The 16,515-nt window shown below is 56.7% G+C and overlaps 6 protein-coding genes and 1 non-coding gene across 7 annotated transcripts; 4 read left to right on the forward strand and 3 right to left on the reverse strand.

Annotated features, from left to right (window-relative positions):
* Positions 1-29: 29 nt before the first annotated feature.
* On the reverse strand, positions 30-876 carry ColSpa_08170 (putative transcriptional regulatory protein; the record flags this gene model as incomplete). Its single annotated transcript, XM_049274382.1, has 2 exons — positions 30-586; positions 639-876. The coding sequence occupies 2 exons, from the start codon at positions 874-876 to the stop codon at positions 30-32; spliced, it is 795 nt and encodes a 264-aa protein (XP_049130339.1).
* Positions 877-7,043: 6,167 nt separating this feature from the next.
* Positions 7,044-7,370, forward strand: ColSpa_08171 (uncharacterized protein; the record flags this gene model as incomplete). The annotated part of the gene is made up of 2 exons (XM_049274383.1): positions 7,044-7,188; positions 7,321-7,370. The coding sequence occupies 2 exons, from the start codon at positions 7,044-7,046 to the stop codon at positions 7,368-7,370; spliced, it is 195 nt and encodes a 64-aa protein (XP_049130340.1).
* Positions 7,371-8,860: 1,490 nt separating this feature from the next.
* Positions 8,861-10,691, forward strand: ColSpa_08172 (COP9 signalosome complex subunit 1; the record flags this gene model as incomplete). Its single annotated transcript, XM_049274384.1, has 4 exons — positions 8,861-8,954; positions 9,272-9,552; positions 9,611-10,387; positions 10,455-10,691. 4 exons carry the CDS (start codon positions 8,861-8,863, stop codon positions 10,689-10,691), a joined length of 1,389 nt encoding a protein of 462 aa, XP_049130341.1.
* Positions 10,692-12,501: 1,810 nt separating this feature from the next.
* On the reverse strand, positions 12,502-13,274 carry ColSpa_08173 (uncharacterized protein; the record flags this gene model as incomplete). Its single annotated transcript, XM_049274385.1, has 2 exons — positions 12,502-12,519; positions 12,555-13,274. The coding sequence occupies 2 exons, from the start codon at positions 13,272-13,274 to the stop codon at positions 12,502-12,504; spliced, it is 738 nt and encodes a 245-aa protein (XP_049130342.1).
* A 612-nt stretch (positions 13,275-13,886) lies between these two features.
* On the forward strand, positions 13,887-14,732 carry ColSpa_08174 (histone deacetylase complex subunit SAP18; the record flags this gene model as incomplete). Its single annotated transcript, XM_049274386.1, has 2 exons — positions 13,887-13,960; positions 14,027-14,732. The coding sequence occupies 2 exons, from the start codon at positions 13,887-13,889 to the stop codon at positions 14,730-14,732; spliced, it is 780 nt and encodes a 259-aa protein (XP_049130343.1).
* Positions 14,733-15,007: 275 nt separating this feature from the next.
* ColSpa_08175 (uncharacterized protein) lies at positions 15,008-15,480 on the reverse strand (the record flags this gene model as incomplete). Its single annotated transcript, XM_049274387.1, has 4 exons — positions 15,008-15,061; positions 15,142-15,257; positions 15,366-15,401; positions 15,462-15,480. 4 exons carry the CDS (start codon positions 15,478-15,480, stop codon positions 15,008-15,010), a joined length of 225 nt encoding a protein of 74 aa, XP_049130344.1.
* A 386-nt stretch (positions 15,481-15,866) lies between these two features.
* Positions 15,867-15,978, forward strand: ColSpa_tRNA_217. The gene is made up of 2 exons: positions 15,867-15,903; positions 15,935-15,978. It is a non-coding gene; the product is annotated as a tRNA-Ser (tRNA).
* The last annotated feature ends 537 nt before the right edge of the window (positions 15,979-16,515 follow it).

Raw genomic sequence — 16,515 nt, forward strand, 5'->3', positions numbered from 1 at the left:
GTAAAAGGACGGAACGTGGACTATGCGGATCAGACACGTTGCGCAGTTGAGCGAGAGGTAGCAGAGCTTTCTGGCCACCTCTTTCGGGGAAGCTCGGGGGCGGTGGAAATGGTAGAGTCGAAGGGTGAGCTGGCGACTGACGCTGGAGAATCGAGGTTGATCAGGCCAGCAGGTCTTTCTGGTCTCGGCAGGAACGGGACTTGGGTGACGGGGCCCATCATACCCCTGAAGTGCTCCTTCATCCGCCGCAGAAAGACGGCACCGGACGACACGCCGTGGAAGTCCCAGCCGCCCTTGTCGTCCAAGTCCAGCTGGCCGATGGACTCAATCATGGACAATAGCTGAGCGTCGTCCTTCTCGGGGCTGGCGTAGGGGTCGTGCCTCAGCTTGGAGGTCTGCACCCGGGCGTGCTCCCTGTTGCGAAACTCCTGCTGGACAGCGGGATCCAGCGTGGGATCAGCCAGGTCGACATCCGGGATAAACTTGCGCAGAAGGGTCTCGGCGCGCTGCAGACGGCTCTCTAACGCCTCAATGTATTGGGGGGCCGGATTCCTCCGCCTGTTCGAGGGCTTGTCATATGTGCATTCTGGGCAATGTCAGTATATTTGGAAGGAAGGCAATCAGGGGGGGGTACCAACCGTAACTGTAGACGGAGCAGTGCGTGCACGGCTGTTTGCCGTCGCACTTGATTTTTTTGCGTCTACACTCGTCGCAGGCTCTAGTCACACGACGCCGCTTCTGTACGGGGGCGTTGTTGCCAGCTTCGCTAGGCTTCTCGTCCATGTCAGAGCCGGAATGCGCGCTGCCACTCGGCGACGGCGGTTCCTTGACAGGCCAGCCGTTGGTGGAGGGCGCCGCGGACTCATTGTCCGACATGTTGGAATCCGGGGGTGAGTTGTCTGCCTTGACAGGCCGGGATGGAGGACTCATTGCGCTATCGAGCAGGAAGACAAGCTGCGAGAGTGAGAAAATGGGAGGGGAGTGGTGGTCTGTGAAGGCGGTGGCAGTGACAAGTATGGTTGGTTGGCTGTGTTGGCTTGGTCGAACACCCGGTTCTCGGTGTAAGTGCAGTTACGGAGGATGCGCTCTTTGCATAGCTGAGATTGTACAAGGGTCGTTGTCCGATTAGCCAACCCAATAGCTAGGAACGGCTTTTCGGACTGATCAAGTCTTGAACATGAGAAGAACGAAACGTGTGCCAAGACTTCGCGGGGGATAGGAGGAAGATAAGTTTAAACAAAACGGGAGGACCAGAGAAGGAGCCGGGGGATCTTTTGCCTTCTTGCTGGGCCTCGTCTGGGCAGCAGCAGCTGGGGGGGTGGAAGGCCCTTGTTTAAGGCCGAGCAGGGTGCGGTGCGGTGCGTTGCAGGGCAGGTGTGTAAGTCTCGCGCAAAGCTGAGCGCGAGATGGATTACGTAGCGGGTAGGTAGCGTCTCGGCCGGGGGTGGTTGAGACAGGCAGAGTACACGACTCGAGGGTATGGGGAATACGGACCCGCACGGTGCAGTCCCGGTAGCGCGGTCGAATAGCAAAGATACCTCAGTACGGATTCGACACACGGGGCTAGCAGACCACGATCTGGCGGGCACCGGGTAGAGCCCCCCCCCTAGTTGTGATGGTGGTGGTGGTGCTGCGACTGCTGGATGCTGTTGGTGCTTTTTGCGTGGTAGCGCAGAAAAGGAGGGGCGTGTGTGTACCGGCAAGGTCACCAGCAGCAGGTAGCGCGGCGGATAGGGACAAGAAGAGAGGGAACGGGGACAATACGAAACCGTCGCAGAGGGGATGGGGAAGCTAGGACGAGAAAGGCGATAGGGATCGGTACGAGGGTGAGGTGGTGGAGGGGGAGAGCAAAGCGAGGAACGAAAGAGTGGCAGGGGCGGCCGTAAGGCAGACTAAGTAGCCTAAGAAGCCAAGATGGCACTGAGGTAAGGCGAGCAGGCAAGCCGACCAGCAAGAGAGCATAATTACATAGCAGAGCGGCCGAATCCCATACATATGTCGTGGCGCTCGTGCTTTTCTTGGGGGTGGGCGGAACCGCGAGAGGGACAAGACTTTTGAGACTGGGAACTGAGTGGAAGAGTGCGAGGAACCCAGAGGACCAAGAAAGGGCCCGCCGAAGGGGGGAAGACCGGGAGGGGTGCGCAGTGTACTTGCAGGGGCGACATATCATGGAGGTAGGGTGGTGGAAGCTCGGTTGAAGCGCCCACCTCAGTCATTGGCGGCAGTCGATGGTCTCTGACAATACAGATGGCGGCGACAAACTGTAGATGAGCAGCAGACCGATCAAGTCCGCGGCGATGCATGTGAATAACAGGGCGCGCAGAAGACGAGTAAGAGGCTATATCCCACCTGAGCCGAAGGCCTCGTTGTGAGTAAGGATCAATGGTTGTGTGGGTGAGCGAGCGAGGGAATGGCCATGTTGTGTGTTGTGTGATGCGAGGTACGCATGTACCTTTCCGCTGGGAGGAGTGGGAGGAACGAGGGTGTAGTGTCGGGTGTACGTACCTAAGTCGCGCGGAAAGCCAAGACAAAACAAAACGGACGAAGAAGAAGCTCACGACGCGCGAGGTTCTGAACCTGACACCTGCACATTGGCATTTGACTCTATTCAAAAGGGGGCGTCCTGACAGCAGCAGCAGCACCCGACAACCAACCCATGTGTACGGCAGAAGCAGCTCCCAACTCCGGTCGGTGGCCGGTGGTACTGAGCTTCGGAGTGGAAGGGGAATGCTTGTTTCCGCGTTAAAAGCGTCCGTCTTAGTGGGTGACCACTCCGATGACAACGACGAGATTGGAGTAGTTGGCGCTTCTATCTTGAGCAGTTCGAGCTAGGCATTCTTGAGTCGAGGTAGGCTAAGCCGTCTTGGTGCCGTGTGGTGCGTATAATTAGCAAATGGAAGGTTCTTTTGCAAGTGCGCCAAACGGGCGAAAAAGGAGGCACGCCTGCTTGACGGGTAAGGGATCTCATCTGTAAGGCGAGGGAAATCGTAGCGACGTTGGTCTATTGATGCCAGGCAGGGAACAGCGTCGAAGCCACTGGGCGCCGGGCGCAGGCAGGGCGCATGCTGGTACGTGCGATGCCACTCATAGAATGGTCTCACTGATGCGCGATAGAATACTTGCCTGGGTAGGTGCGAAATTGCCTCGGAGGATACCGTGCGGGAAGGCCACTCTTGGCGTATACCCAGCTGCCCCAGCTAGCAGACAGTCGTTCTGTGGGCGATGAATAATGATCGGGCGAGGGCGAGCGAGTCGAGCACGTAGCAACTGAACAAACAGCACTGGGGAGTACCCTCCCCTTCCAGGTGGGGTTTGGCTCAATAGAGGATGAAGAGTTAAGAGAAGGAGAGTGTAAAAATAAAGATAAAAGCGGAGAATTCTCGGGATAGGAATGCAGCCCATCCTTCGACTCGCCGCCGGCGACCGCGGAGCACCACCAATGGAGGGGACGTGGACGCCGACATGGGCCGTTTCCACTCGTGGAACGGATACCTCTGTACTAATGCATGCAATCTACATGTCTGTCAGTCGCGACTTGCAAGGCCATGCCTGAAGCTTTGGTGGTTGATTTACCGTCTTGGTGCTGCAATGTTGTGGATTGGTGAAGGGAACAGAAGCAAAACAAGCGGCGCCAGCAGCGTTCGTGCATGCGTTTGGATGCAGGGTGGAACCGGGGGTACGTATGCCTTTTTACCCTTTGTGTACTATGCTATCTCAATCGTCTGCGAAATCTTGCTTGAGGCCAACCGTTGGCTTGAATCTCCATGCCATTTGGTCCCAGTACCACACAGCAGACCGCCACGGAATGAATCATCCCGCCCGGCGTCGTCCGGTAGATCCATCGTATCCAGCCTCCGCCTGACGGTCCACCAGCTACCGCCATGGTGCGTCGGGTCCTGCGCAGCAGTCGAGGCAGGTTTCCCACGTCGCTTAGTACCCGTCAACAAGGGCGCTTTGTCTTGCGGCTTGCCCTACATCACCCCAACAATTGCCTCAGCACCAGGGCCAACGCGAATGGGCAGGCGAGTTGGCTTCTCGGGCAACACTGACTTATCGAACTTAGAAGACAGGAACCTAGACCCTCCACCTACGGAATAGGCGGAATGCAATTGAATTGGGATGGCCCTCCCAAGGGTACCCTCGTTGGCGCTCGGTCAGGGACCCTTTGTCGTGTGTGGCTGTGACCAGCCCAATGCAATGCCCAAAAAAAACTCAAAACCCCTCAAGAGGGAGAGAAAAGGAAAAGTCCAGAGAAAGTGAGATGATGGTTTGAGAGCCGACATGCCGCCAGCCATTACACCTCGGGAATTGGTTCGTGTTGGCAGCCAGCACCGGCGCAGACCCAGTTTCCAATGTGTAAGGACAGAGCTTGCTACGTCAAACGGTCTGGGGTGCTGGTGAAGAGTCTAGGCCCTTGCTAATAAGCTTCCAGTCTTCGGGTCATCCCATGCAGCACATGAGAATTGACTTTGTCGTCGAGTACCAAGAGCTCCCAGTCATGTCGCAGGCAATCCGACGACGGCATCAATCTGTGATTGCCTTTTCATCTGTGACCATGGCCCCTCTCGGCCTCCACCCACATCCTCCGGCGTGCGCGCCGTGGTCACCCCGGGATTGGGATCGAGGGTTCAGCACATCATTTGTCGCTGGCGGCGACTTGAGGGCGAAGTAATTGGCAGGGAGGGGGAGAGAAAAGGGTTAAGAAGGGAGACAGGAATCAAGGAAGGATGGCGACGACGACGAAGACAACGACTCTGCCGTGGGTGGTCGCCTGGCCTTGCATTGTCATGAAGCAGGTTATCATGTTTGAGTGCGCAAGTGGCTTCACGCCCCCCTGGGACGGTTATTGCAAGCGTTTTGGGAGTGGTCCCGTCCTGCTCCTCGTCCCCCGTTGGCCTCTGAGAGCAGCGACCTTGGGCCCTTGGCTCGCAGAGGGTGCACTCTAGTGCAGTAAAGTCACGAGATTCTCCCGAATCCCCCCCTCCCCTCCCTTTCCTTCGGCGGATGCAGAGCGGCGGGATCAAAGACGCATGGAATATTCGAAAAAGCCTTCGGTTTGTGGATTACCGTCGCATGGCGGACGGGACGTTGTCAAAATGGACCGCCTGCCGCCCTACAGAACGAACAGGGCCCGGGGCTGAGGGAACGATGAGGTTCTGAAGTCTTGGCATCCGTCATTGGGGACGTGTCTATGGTGTATTTCGACGACAAATTTTCTCTTTTCGCTGGAGTGCTGCTCTCAGATTGGCGTGATTGAGAAGAGAGCCGAGTCCCCCGGTCGCTGTTGGGGAGTGGGAAAGGGGGGGGAACGCTTGGGGGGTGCTTGGACGGACGGGGGTGGTCAAGGGATGGAGTGTGTGTGAGGGGAGGGAGAGGAACCACACACCGCATCGCACTGGCGGGCCACGTCCCCTTCTTTCTTTGGTGGTCGAGTTTCCGAGCCAAGCACCAAGTCCAGGCCAAGTCCACAGTCGCTCCCACCAAAACGCGTCAGCCCAAGAGCGGGGGGGGGGGGGGTGCGTGGGTGCACACCAGAGGGCAAGAGCTTCCTGGGTCCTGAAGTCTTGGCATTCTCGATTTCCATCGTTTGCCAAGACTTCCACCCCGCCCCTTCGCGCTTGCGCTTGTCTTGACAACATGCATCGAATTGCTGAGAGCCTCAGATGGATATTATGATATCTGGATGCTCCCAAGTGCGAGCGTTTTTTTCGTGGTTTTTTTGCTGGCAGAACCGGCCAAAAACCACCGCGGCTGGTCGCTGACTGGGCTCTCGCACACGCCCCAGGAGTGAACGGATGTCAGAAATCAAGGAAATGGCCACGTCGCCCTCTTTCCCCTCGCTCTCTTTTTTTTGGATTTTTTCCCCTTGCGCGCGCGCCCTCGTTATTTCCGCAGAATTCATTGTAAAAGGAGAAAGAAGTCTCAATGCATGTGCCAGCCACTAGGAGCGCGTTAGATGCCACTACTGTGGGTCGCACTGTCCAGACAAGTCACGGTGCGAGTGAGCAAGGGAAGGAACACCCAAGGATGACGGAGTGAGTTGAGACGGAGACATCGCTTAGATTCCCCCAGCTACCTGTACGTACCTTCCACCTGCACTCCAAAGACCCGGGGTGAATCCAAAGGCAATCAACGCACTACAGATGCATTGCTATCAAAGAGCCACTTGCCATTTTGAACTCGAACCAGCTGCCTCGGATCTTGCTATCTTGCCTCTTCTTCCTTCTGTCTGTGTCTGGTGTCGGACAGTCAGTGTCCAGGGGGAAGGTGCCGACCGCCAGCGCCTGGGGCAGGGGGTCGCCCTGCACGGCCGCAACGCTGTACCTGCCCCCGCTGAGCAAGACTGATGCGACGGCGGCGGCGGTAGCGACAACGGCTACAGCACAGCGTCCACAGCGTCCACAACGCCCGCTTTCTCACGACAAAGGATGGATGGCATGACCCGCGCAGGTCCTTCTGTTCCATACGCGGACAATCCAACGTCCACCAAAACCTCTCAAGTCGCCGCATCTCATTATGGATACAAGCCATGACTCCAGCGCTCGCTCGTACACCTATACTGACAACCCAATTTCATTGAATCTTCTCGGCCGGTGATCCGCTCTGGAAGCACGCAACCTGCCCGCCCACGCGCTCAATTCCAGTACCGCACTCAAGTCCCTCTAGGACCCTGACCCTGCTGCAGCCTTGTTCGTCCCAGCCTGAACCTTGTGGCTGAACCCGACCATGGCACAGCAATGAAGACCGAGCCCCTCGTTCTGTCAACCTTTGCCCCGACGGGACAACTCAACCTCCAGCAAATCAGGCGCGCCGTCAATAGAATCATTACACTGGAAACTCGAAGCTGAATCCGAGACTGGCCAGCAGGGATCTTTTGCTGTCTCTCGTCCCTGTCAACCAGCATCAGTCGGGATCCAGCACGCCTCGTAATTGGAAACCCATTCTAACAACTTATCAATTGGGCTCGGTCAAGGAATCGAGACAAGTCGTGGCCCCTTCAGCGACGACGACGAATTCCACGATGTGAGCACCAGTCTGCCGCCATGGAATTCGTCCACGTAATGTGGGCCGGCCAAGCTGCCGTCATGTTCTGCAGCGCATGGCGCAAAAGCACAACACAAATCAGCTCCTTCGTCCTCCCGGAACAGACCCTCGGTCAACTACCGACCCCTGTATCTGTCAAATTGGGTACGTTCCATGTCTGGCCTTACCGAGCACACTTCTTGGCTCGCAGCTCAGGTGTGCCTTGGTAGGTGCTTTGCTGCTTGTTTGCAACGGGCATGCTACTGGCTTGGATGCAGATTCTGCTCCTAGCCCCAGCTACGATGCTGGTCCTCATCCATGGCGAGAGGAGCTGCCCTGACTCTTGAGCCAGTTGACCCAATCCTGATGCTGTCTTACCGGCTCATCAGTGCCATCTCTCCGTCAATCAGTTCTCCTCACGCTCGGTCATCAAACGAATGAGTGCACCAGCGGGCCCAGGTTGCGAACGAGACCCAGGCCGCGGCTCGGCGTCCGCGGGGAGGCCTCGCCTCTAGGAGGAAGCCAGAGGTATCCAGTTCACGGGGACGTCGAAGTAAACGTCTGTCTATCTATCTGGTTTCTAGCTCGTCGCAGCCGACGCGGGCAACTCGCCGATAGCTTTGGCCGCACTCGGCGCGTAAAGAGCAATCTGACTGCGGTGTACATTGCACAAGTCTTGTCTTCTCGGCTTCGTCAGCTGCCGGTTGCGCATAGGTGCCAGAAGACTCGGGTGGTAATTAGTTGGCGGAATACATACAGATTCAGATACTCAATCGGCGGACAGTTAATCGCCAAGACAAATATACTAGATCCTTGTGATCGAAATTGTGCCGTATCGTACTGCTAATCATCGACACAGAGATGCAACGAGACCCCCGTTGCCTTTTTTTTTTCGTTCCTTACAGTATTTGCACACTTCCCAGTTCGTTCACCGTGTCGCTGCTGCCTATTACTTGCAGGGTAATTGGTACTGTTGGGGGTGAGTTGAGTTCAGGTACTAGTGCTTCAAGACGAGGTGCCCCCTTCCCCGATCCCTCTTTATTGAATTACCCCGCAATTAAACGTCCAGCTGTGTCACCACCACTAACAAATGTCTCTCACTGTCATTCGCTAAGTACGAGCACCACCTTTCTGCCCGCCGACCGCCGTCAGACCTCATCGTCGTTCATACTTCTCATCGCACCCAACCCATCACATCGTTGCCCCAGGACTGTCCCGTCACACTCGAAGCCCGCATATCCTTTAGTGCGACACACGACGACAGGGTCTCTTACTCTATCTCTCTTCTGCAACCCCTAACGATTCACACTCGAGACGGCGACGCGGAGGCGACCGATCCCACGAGGTGAGTGAGTGACGCTTTCCCACTTTCTACGAGCTTCCTCCCTCCCTCCCGCCTGGTACCTTGCAAAAGCAAGCTTCGCCCCTTCGGCCTAAGGCTGTCTTTTGCCGGCCGGCCCCTCTCCCCAAATGACACTGTCCCCGGCCAACGAACGGGACTGCGACCTTCTTCCCCAACCGCTCGACCCTGTTAGACCAGAAAGCCCCTCATTGCCATATTCCGCGCATTCCACCCTTCACGACTCTAACCCCGTAATCGGTGACATCGGCCACCATATCTCGTTTGCCGCACCACCTGGTTCACCGGCCCGGCATACCACCCCCGTGCGCCGTACCGCCCTCCGCACCATAGCATCCCTCCCCTTCATCAGTGTCACCGATACACAGTCTGCCACCGCTAGACCCCCCTGCTAATAATCATCTGAGCAAGATTAAGCGGAGCTCGCACGGGTCCGTCAATCGAATCTCCTGACACGACGATATCGCAATCTCCATCATGGCTGCCGCTGGCGCCAACGCCAACATCGACTCCAACGCCCTGCTGGCCTTCTTTACGCAGATGGACGATCAGGGCGGTGTCATTGTCAGAGGTGCGTCGTCTAAGCCGTGCCGGTGTCCGAGCTGAGCCTCAACTCAGCATTCCCGTTCCTTTCCGACTGTCCTGAACAGGAAACCGGTTCCAAGACGCGCGGCCTACTAACGGTGCTGTCACTTTGCAGATATTCCCAAGCTGGACCTTGATTTGTACATCCAGAACTACGAAGGTGTGCATTCCCCTCTAACCCGTCTCAACCTTGTTTCTCGTAAACTGCGCCTCGCTGCACACAGTCGCTCAGCCTCTCCGCCCCTTTTGCCCGCCTGCCAAGGCTCCGCCGCCCCAGGGGACAATTACTAACCGCCACCACAGGCCGTACCCGCTTTGAGCGTCTCTTTCTCATCGGCCGGAGCTGCGTACCGCTCTGTGTTGACGCCCTGAAGGCCGCAGTCGCCGAAGCCAAGGCGGGTGCAGATGTCCAACGTTACCGAGACGCCTTTGAGTGCATTCACATCGCCGCCCCTAATGAGCCAGAGGCCTTGTTCGACCAGGAATGGGTTGAAAACACGGAGAGGGCCAACAAGGCCAAGACTCACCAACTCGAGAGCGAGCTGAAGGGTTATAAGATGAACCTCATCAAGGAAAGCATTCGGGTACTACGTCCTCGCCCATCTGCAACACACAAAAGTCCACAAACTGACGGAGCAACAGATGGGAAACGAGGACCTTGGCCGTCACTTTGAGGAGATCGGCGATCTTAACAACGCCGGCGAGGCTTACAGCCGCATGCGCCCAGATGTCAGCACCTCGAAACACATCATCGACGTCGGCAAGCACCTCGTCAGCGTGACGCTCCAGCGCCGGGAGTGGCCCATGGTCATCGCCAATCTTAGCAAGATCACTGGCGTCCAGAACGGAGAGGAAGAGAAGGGTCTGCAGCCGTACACCAAGATCGTCCAGGGCATCGCTTTCATGGGCCTCGAGAAGTTTGAGGATGCAGCCAAAAGCTTCTTGCAGATTGATGCCGGCAAAGAGGGTGCTGGCAAGGAGGGTGCGGAGTACAAAACTATTGCAAGCCCCAACGACGTGGCAGTGTATGGTGGTCTCCTTGCTCTTGCGACGATGGATCGTAAGGACCTGCAGACCCGAGTTCTGGACAACCAGAATTTCAGAACGTTCCTGGAGCTGGAGCCTCACATCCGCAAGGCCATCTCACTCTTCGTCAACGGCCGCTACTCGGCATGCCTCGCGATCTTAGAGGCGTACCGTGCCGACTACCTCCTGGACATCTATCTCCAGAAACACGTCCCCGCTCTCTACTCCCAGATCAGGAGCAAGTGCATCGTGCAGTACTTTATCCCTTTTTCCTGCGTCACTCTGAGCAGCCTGGAGGAGGCCTTTGCGGTTCCCGGTAAGCCGCTCGTCGACGAGCTCGTTGGCATGATTCGGAGCGGTGTTTTGCAGGCCCGCATCAACACAATTGACAAGGTGAGTTTAAACGTGTTCGCGGCCCATTTGGAGCCACAGTCGCACTATGCTAACGCACGAGCCACAGACGTTGGTCGCCGTGTCTCCGAACCCCCGAGCGACTTTGCAAAGGTTGGTCCTTGATACGATCGATGCCTACGAGCGAGACGCCACCGAGCGGATCCGGCGCATGAGCATTATCGCGGCAGACATGGAGGTGAAGAACGCGCGCAAGGGAAACGCACACGCCGGGACACAAGGCATCGACGAGCTCTGGCTCGAGCAGGCCAACCGGGCAACGGCCGCCGGCGGCGAGGCGAGCTGATGGTGCTCCTGCAACGAGCTTCCGGCCGAGCAGTGGCTCTTCTCCGCAGATCGGACGCAAGCTGAAGATGCAGAGAAACATTGACAAACGGGGCACTTTTGGCAGTCCACCTTGGCGCCGTAGCCAAAAGCCTAAAAAGCCGGGCGGTCGACGGGCAACGCGGGCTGGGCGTGTTGGCGACGAATCATTGGTTACCCATGGAGAAAAGCATACGTACGCATGTCAACACCTCAATCGTTCCGTGGGATCATTCAGACGTCATGGCACTTTTGCGCTAGACATGCCATGAACCATTGGAATCAGGCACAGGCCTTGCATAGCTGAAGTGGTGGGGCGGCTAAAGGAACTTGACGGCGTTGTTGATCGCGGCATCCCCGGGGGCCGATAGATTGAGGCTTACGCAGCAAGCATAGAAATGTGTCAAATGTCGAGTTGAACGGCCTCCGCTGGAGTTAGTCGGGAATAAAATGCATGCCACCGTTTATGCAGCTACCTGCTATCGTTCGCCCGAACTGTGTACTATGGTAAATCCGACAATCCATCCTTGGTCCGTGTTCTCGCCTTGAGGCTTATGCGAGGTTAAGCTTACCCTGCTGACGGAATTATGAACAATACCCGACCCTGTAGCGGTTCCTTCAAACAAGTGCTTATTCGCACGGTGCACTTTAGTTATCTAATGGTAATTGAGGGTTCAAAAAAATAAAAACAAAAAGGACATGGTGATCATTCGCGCTTTTTTGTCAAGGGGGGTGTTATGATCACACCGAGGCAATATTCCATTCGCCCCCTCGTTCGTATCAAGGGTACTAGGGGGGGAAAACGGCGCAGCAATCGAGAGCCGGTGAGTCTACTCTATACAAAATGGAGCAACCGGGGAGGGGGCCATTTACACTTTTTTTGCAAAGGGCTTCAAGGGTTTGGAGCAGCGTCTCCAAGTAAGCCCTGAAGAGGGGGTGTGCGTGAAATTGTACTATTACATGGCATGTCAATTTTTGCTTCTAGCCTGCATCAGGCAGTCCGAAGTCCCCAAGCAGTTCCCTTGTTCTTGGTATCTCTGATCCACCATCCCACCGGCCTGCAGCAGCCAGGTCAGGGCCCAGTCAGTCAGCTACTCATTCATCGTAACCGCGCTCTGCCTCCACCTCCCAATGCCTTTTCCCTAAGGGAATACACGTCGCCGTAGTCAGGACGGCGTTGAGACTCCAATACACCCGCTAAAATGGACAGTCATGAGCAAGATATTACAAGATGGGATCGAACAGCAATAGTCATCAGATGGGGAGGGGGGAGGAGGGGGGGCATCATGTAGCAGTAAAAGATGGATGAGAGGGGCAGCGCGGTCTTTTCTGCCCATGTGCATGCCCCTCCAGCACCCACTACCGTGGTCACCAACCACCACTCGTGTTCCATCCGGACTCGCGATCCGGGACACGCCCTGGAGTCTCGAAAGAAGACATGATAGAGATCCTCAACAGGACTTGTCTCATCAACCCATGAGTTGACGCACGTCAGTGGGCGGCCAGCGGACCTGCGCAAAGGTGAGAAGGCGCTTGATGCTTTGCAGGTACTTGCGAGTGACCTCGTCACCCATGACATGCCCACGCTCGCCGTTGTGCAGCTTCTCGCGAGCGCTGCGCTCGTGGATGCCGACCATGGTGACACCGATGGGCCAGGCGGCCTTGCCGATTGAGAGACGGAGGTATCCGTCGTTGGCATCGACGTAGCGACGCTCCTGCGCGGCCTTGACTATCTCGACGATGGGCTCGAGGAGGTCGTCGTCGAGGTCGTATTTTTCGAACTTGCGGAATAGCTAGACTGCGTCAGTATGCTTTGTAGAGTCTGCTGGTGAAAGCAAAGACATACCGGCTTGAGGTTTTCGCGACTCTGCACCATGGCGCTGTAGGCCGTCTTGCTCGCCGTCGTGTCGCGGCGCTCCTGCTCCATGGCCTTCTCGTACTCGGTCAGGACCATGGTAAAGTATGATGCCAGCTGCCTGAACAGCCATTTCCGTCCCTCCTTGTCCTTGGGCACCGCGCCGTCGACCTTCATGTCCTTCTCCTCGACCAGCTGCAGCGTTGTCGGGATGGGGCCCTTTGTGACCACCGTCGTGAGCCGTCGGTACCTCCTCAGCCTCGCCACGTGTCCCTCGCCGAAGAGCGTGGCCGGCTCGCCCAGCGCGCGCAGCTTGCCCGCAAGCTCCTCGTCAGGTATGTCCTCCATGCCATCCTCGACCTCGGCGACGTCCTCGCTGCTGGCCTTGACGAGCTCCGGCAGGCCCAACCGCTTGCGTCGGGCGCGCTCCTCCTCGGCTTCTTTCTCCTCGCGCCGCCGCCGTGATTCCTCGGCGAGCTTTTGACGTTTTTCTTCGCGGATCTTCTTCTCCGTTGCCTCGTCCTCCTCACGCTTGCGCTTCGCGGCGACCCTGGCTTCCCGCTCGGCCTCGATGCGGGCTTGTTCTGCGAGGTATTCCTCCCTGCGCTTCGCTTCGACGTCGGCGCGCTTAATGTATTTCGATGAGGAGGAGGCCGGCGTCGACTCTTTTGACTTGTCCAGCTCCTTGGACATGAGCGCCGCGAAATCCATCTTGGCGGGCGGACAGTCGTTGGTCGGATTATCGGTCGGTCGGCCGATGGGCTCGCTGTTGTCGAGGTCTGGGTGCGCGTAGTGTCTCGGGTGGGCCCGTCCGGGTCGTGTATCGCCAACGCTGCGTCGTTGTGGTCCGCCGACTTGCTTGAAGGTTGATGAGATGTCGTCGAACAAAAGCGGAAGAAAACCGGGTAAGGCGTACCGATTGAAAAGCTTACTTTTTTAATTGACCGTCCTTCCTGTTTCCCCCACACCTCTCTGCGCGCCTGTGTGGTGGACGATCCATGCATGGAAGCTTTGGAAGATCGCGCTTAACTTGCACAGCCTCACTCGCCTACGACCTTGACTCCAGTCGGGGAGGGACGCACGCCCGCACACCACACACGCAAGACTAGTTCCCGCACTCCCTCCGTTTTGCTTGTCTCATTTCCTAATCCCTTGGGGGCCTAAAACGTGTGTTGTACCTGTTCGTCACAAGGGGACCTGGAGCTTGTCAAATTCGAGATTGTTCTAACTACTCCACCAGTACGGATACTGTACGTACTCTTCAACGTCGTCCCTTTGCAACGTCTGCGATACCTATGACAACACGGAGGCACTACTTTGAAAATGGCGTCGATCGAGCGGGAAGGGACTGCACCGTTTCTTCTGCAGCTTTTTTGCAAGAACGGTTCATTTCACAGGTAAGGTGGAAGCCACAATGATGCGCGCGACCTGCCCTCGGATGCGGATCGCTGACAACGGTTTAGAACAGACGAGTTCGCCTCGAGAAACCTGCCACCCGCACTGTCACTCTACACGTGGCCCGACTGCACCCTGACCGAGCTCGCGGAGCAGATCGCCGCCGCAGACCCTTCGTTACTGCCAAGCCCGTCCGTAGGCACCAGGCTGGCCTTCCGTGTTATATACCCAGATACTCGAAATGTAGCAGCCCCATCCGGCACGCACCACGCGCAGGCACAGACCCCCCGCTTCATGGTTAAGGACCTAGGGAGCGTCGTGTTGGGTGACGGCACGGCTGCCGCTATTCTCGCCGCCAGCGGGGCCGAGGGGGGGGAGGGAGACATGCACATGGCCGATACGACGGCGACGCTGCCGGACACCGATACGGCCAAGGATAAGACGCTCGGCGACGCCAAGTTTGTGGTGGGGGACTACATTTCATGTGCCGTTCTGCCGCCGCTGCCTGACGGCTCTGTGGCCCCGGCCCTTACTGCACGGAACGACAGGACAGCAGGACCATTTAGCGCAAGGGGCGGTCTGGGCGGCCTGGCCTCACAGGGACCGCGCCGTGATGCTGCGTTTGGTGGAAGACAGGGACGAGACAGAGAAAGGCGGCGCTCCGGATTTGTGGACAGCGGTTTCCCCGAAGGAGAGTGGAGGAGAGGCGAGAGGTTGCCGGAAGACCCTCCTGACAGGTCTTGGGGCAGAGGACGGAGGCCAGACAGATGGTGATGATTGGTTGTGAAGTGTACTTCGAGTGATGGAACTGCGATGTGGTTTGGAGTTTGGTAAGGCGTCTAGGGATATCAGGGAGGAAAAACCAGGCATCATCACGGTCATTCAGCGGGCGTCTAGGGATTCATGATTGCTAGCATGGTGCTGGGACATATCTCCGATGTCCACGGGTTGCACAAGAGAACTTCTGCTTATTGCTTGTTCTATCCTCCTACTCCGACCCGCGTCCTGGGCTTATTTACAACCGTCATCCTCTCAATAGCCTACTCCCTCTACCGCTCGTAGACCAGGTCGCCCTTGCGCTTCGCACGGAGGTCCCAGAGGCCCTGTATCGGTCAGTATTGGTGGTCCAGGCATGCCGCGCAACCACTCGCGTCGGGGAGATACTGGGGGAAGGGCGTCTCACGTCGGTCTTGTAGCCAATGTATCCGATGACGACCGGTACGAAAACGGCGTACATGAAGGTCACGCGGGCTGTTCTCGGGGTCCAGCGGAAGAAGATGTGTCGGTTGCTCTGCATGTCTGTTCGGCGCTCACGGGTCAGCACTGCAACCTTCCTGGAGCCCTCCACGACTCAATCGGTCGCCAACCCATATTCGCTCATCGAATTCGGGAAGGGGTTCAACGTACGTCCCAGCTTGACCAAGGCCGGATCGAGGGCCAGCTCTGGTTTCTTGGGTTAGCATCTTTCGTCCGTGAGATATGTTCGGTGTCAATTGAGCTCACTGTGGTGGTGGCCCGCCATCTTGACAGATGTTCAGGGCTTTTTCGGGATTTCGAAGGAATTTGGTCGGTCAGACGACGTGATTTCGCGGGGGTTCGAGGGGCAATCGGTGTCGCTCGTCGAGATGCAACTCAAGGCTCCATGATGGCACAATGCATCGCGAGCCTTGGAGTTGAGCGCTTAGGTAAGTGCCTTTGTGCCTCGATGGTAAGGCACCAACCAATCAGAATGTATGTATCAGGGAAAGATGGAATCAAATAGCACTGTGCTTTCTGCCTCTGGCAGCACTGACAGTACAGTCAGAGTACTCGAAGTGAATTCACTGTGTTATGGCGGGTGCACACTGACTCGTTAAGAGCATCCTCTTATTAATAAATTTCCCCTATAAGTTTACATAAGCAATATCAGTCAACGTGCCAGAGTGGTTAATGGGCTGCCCTGCTATCATGTCTCGAGGAATCAAGACTCCCAGTTTAGGCAGTGGCTTCGGTCGCGCAAGTTCGAATCTTGTCGTTGACGCTTGTACAATTTTTTTTACTGTTTTGGCCCCTCGTTATTGAGGCTGGACTTCAATGTGTTTGTTGTATGTAGGTGGTTTTGTGTTGCCACAACTGCATCCTCAAATTGACAGCAGGCTCTCTGGTGAGGATGTTCGTTCTGTGGTCAATTGCACGGAAGTTTCGACACGAAACAGCTCGGCAACTGCGCACATTAAATGCTCATGACTGGAGTGAGTGACCTTGAAGGATGTTAAGAAAAACAATAGACCAAAGAAAGAGCGCGCGGTTCGCATGAAACATTGAAGCACCGCGAGTCGCAAGATTGTCAACTCGACCGATCTCCATTTCAGGGCAAATGATATTACCCCGACTTGGTGGCCTCGCCGGTGATGAAGCGCTCAATCTGGTGCGACGCCGAGGCATCGGCGCCGAGGCAAGCCTAAATTGTGGGGACTCGTCCTGCTCAACTGGCGAGGTAGCAGATGGTCCAAGTGTTCGTTGTTCTGAGAGCAGCTAAAGGTGAAATTGGTGGGCCCGGGCCCTGCGCATTCCGAAG

This window comes from Colletotrichum spaethianum, assembly GCF_022836535.1.
Source record: "Colletotrichum spaethianum MAFF 239500 DNA, contig21, whole genome shotgun sequence".
NCBI classification, from domain to species: domain Eukaryota; kingdom Fungi; phylum Ascomycota; class Sordariomycetes; order Glomerellales; family Glomerellaceae; genus Colletotrichum; species Colletotrichum spaethianum.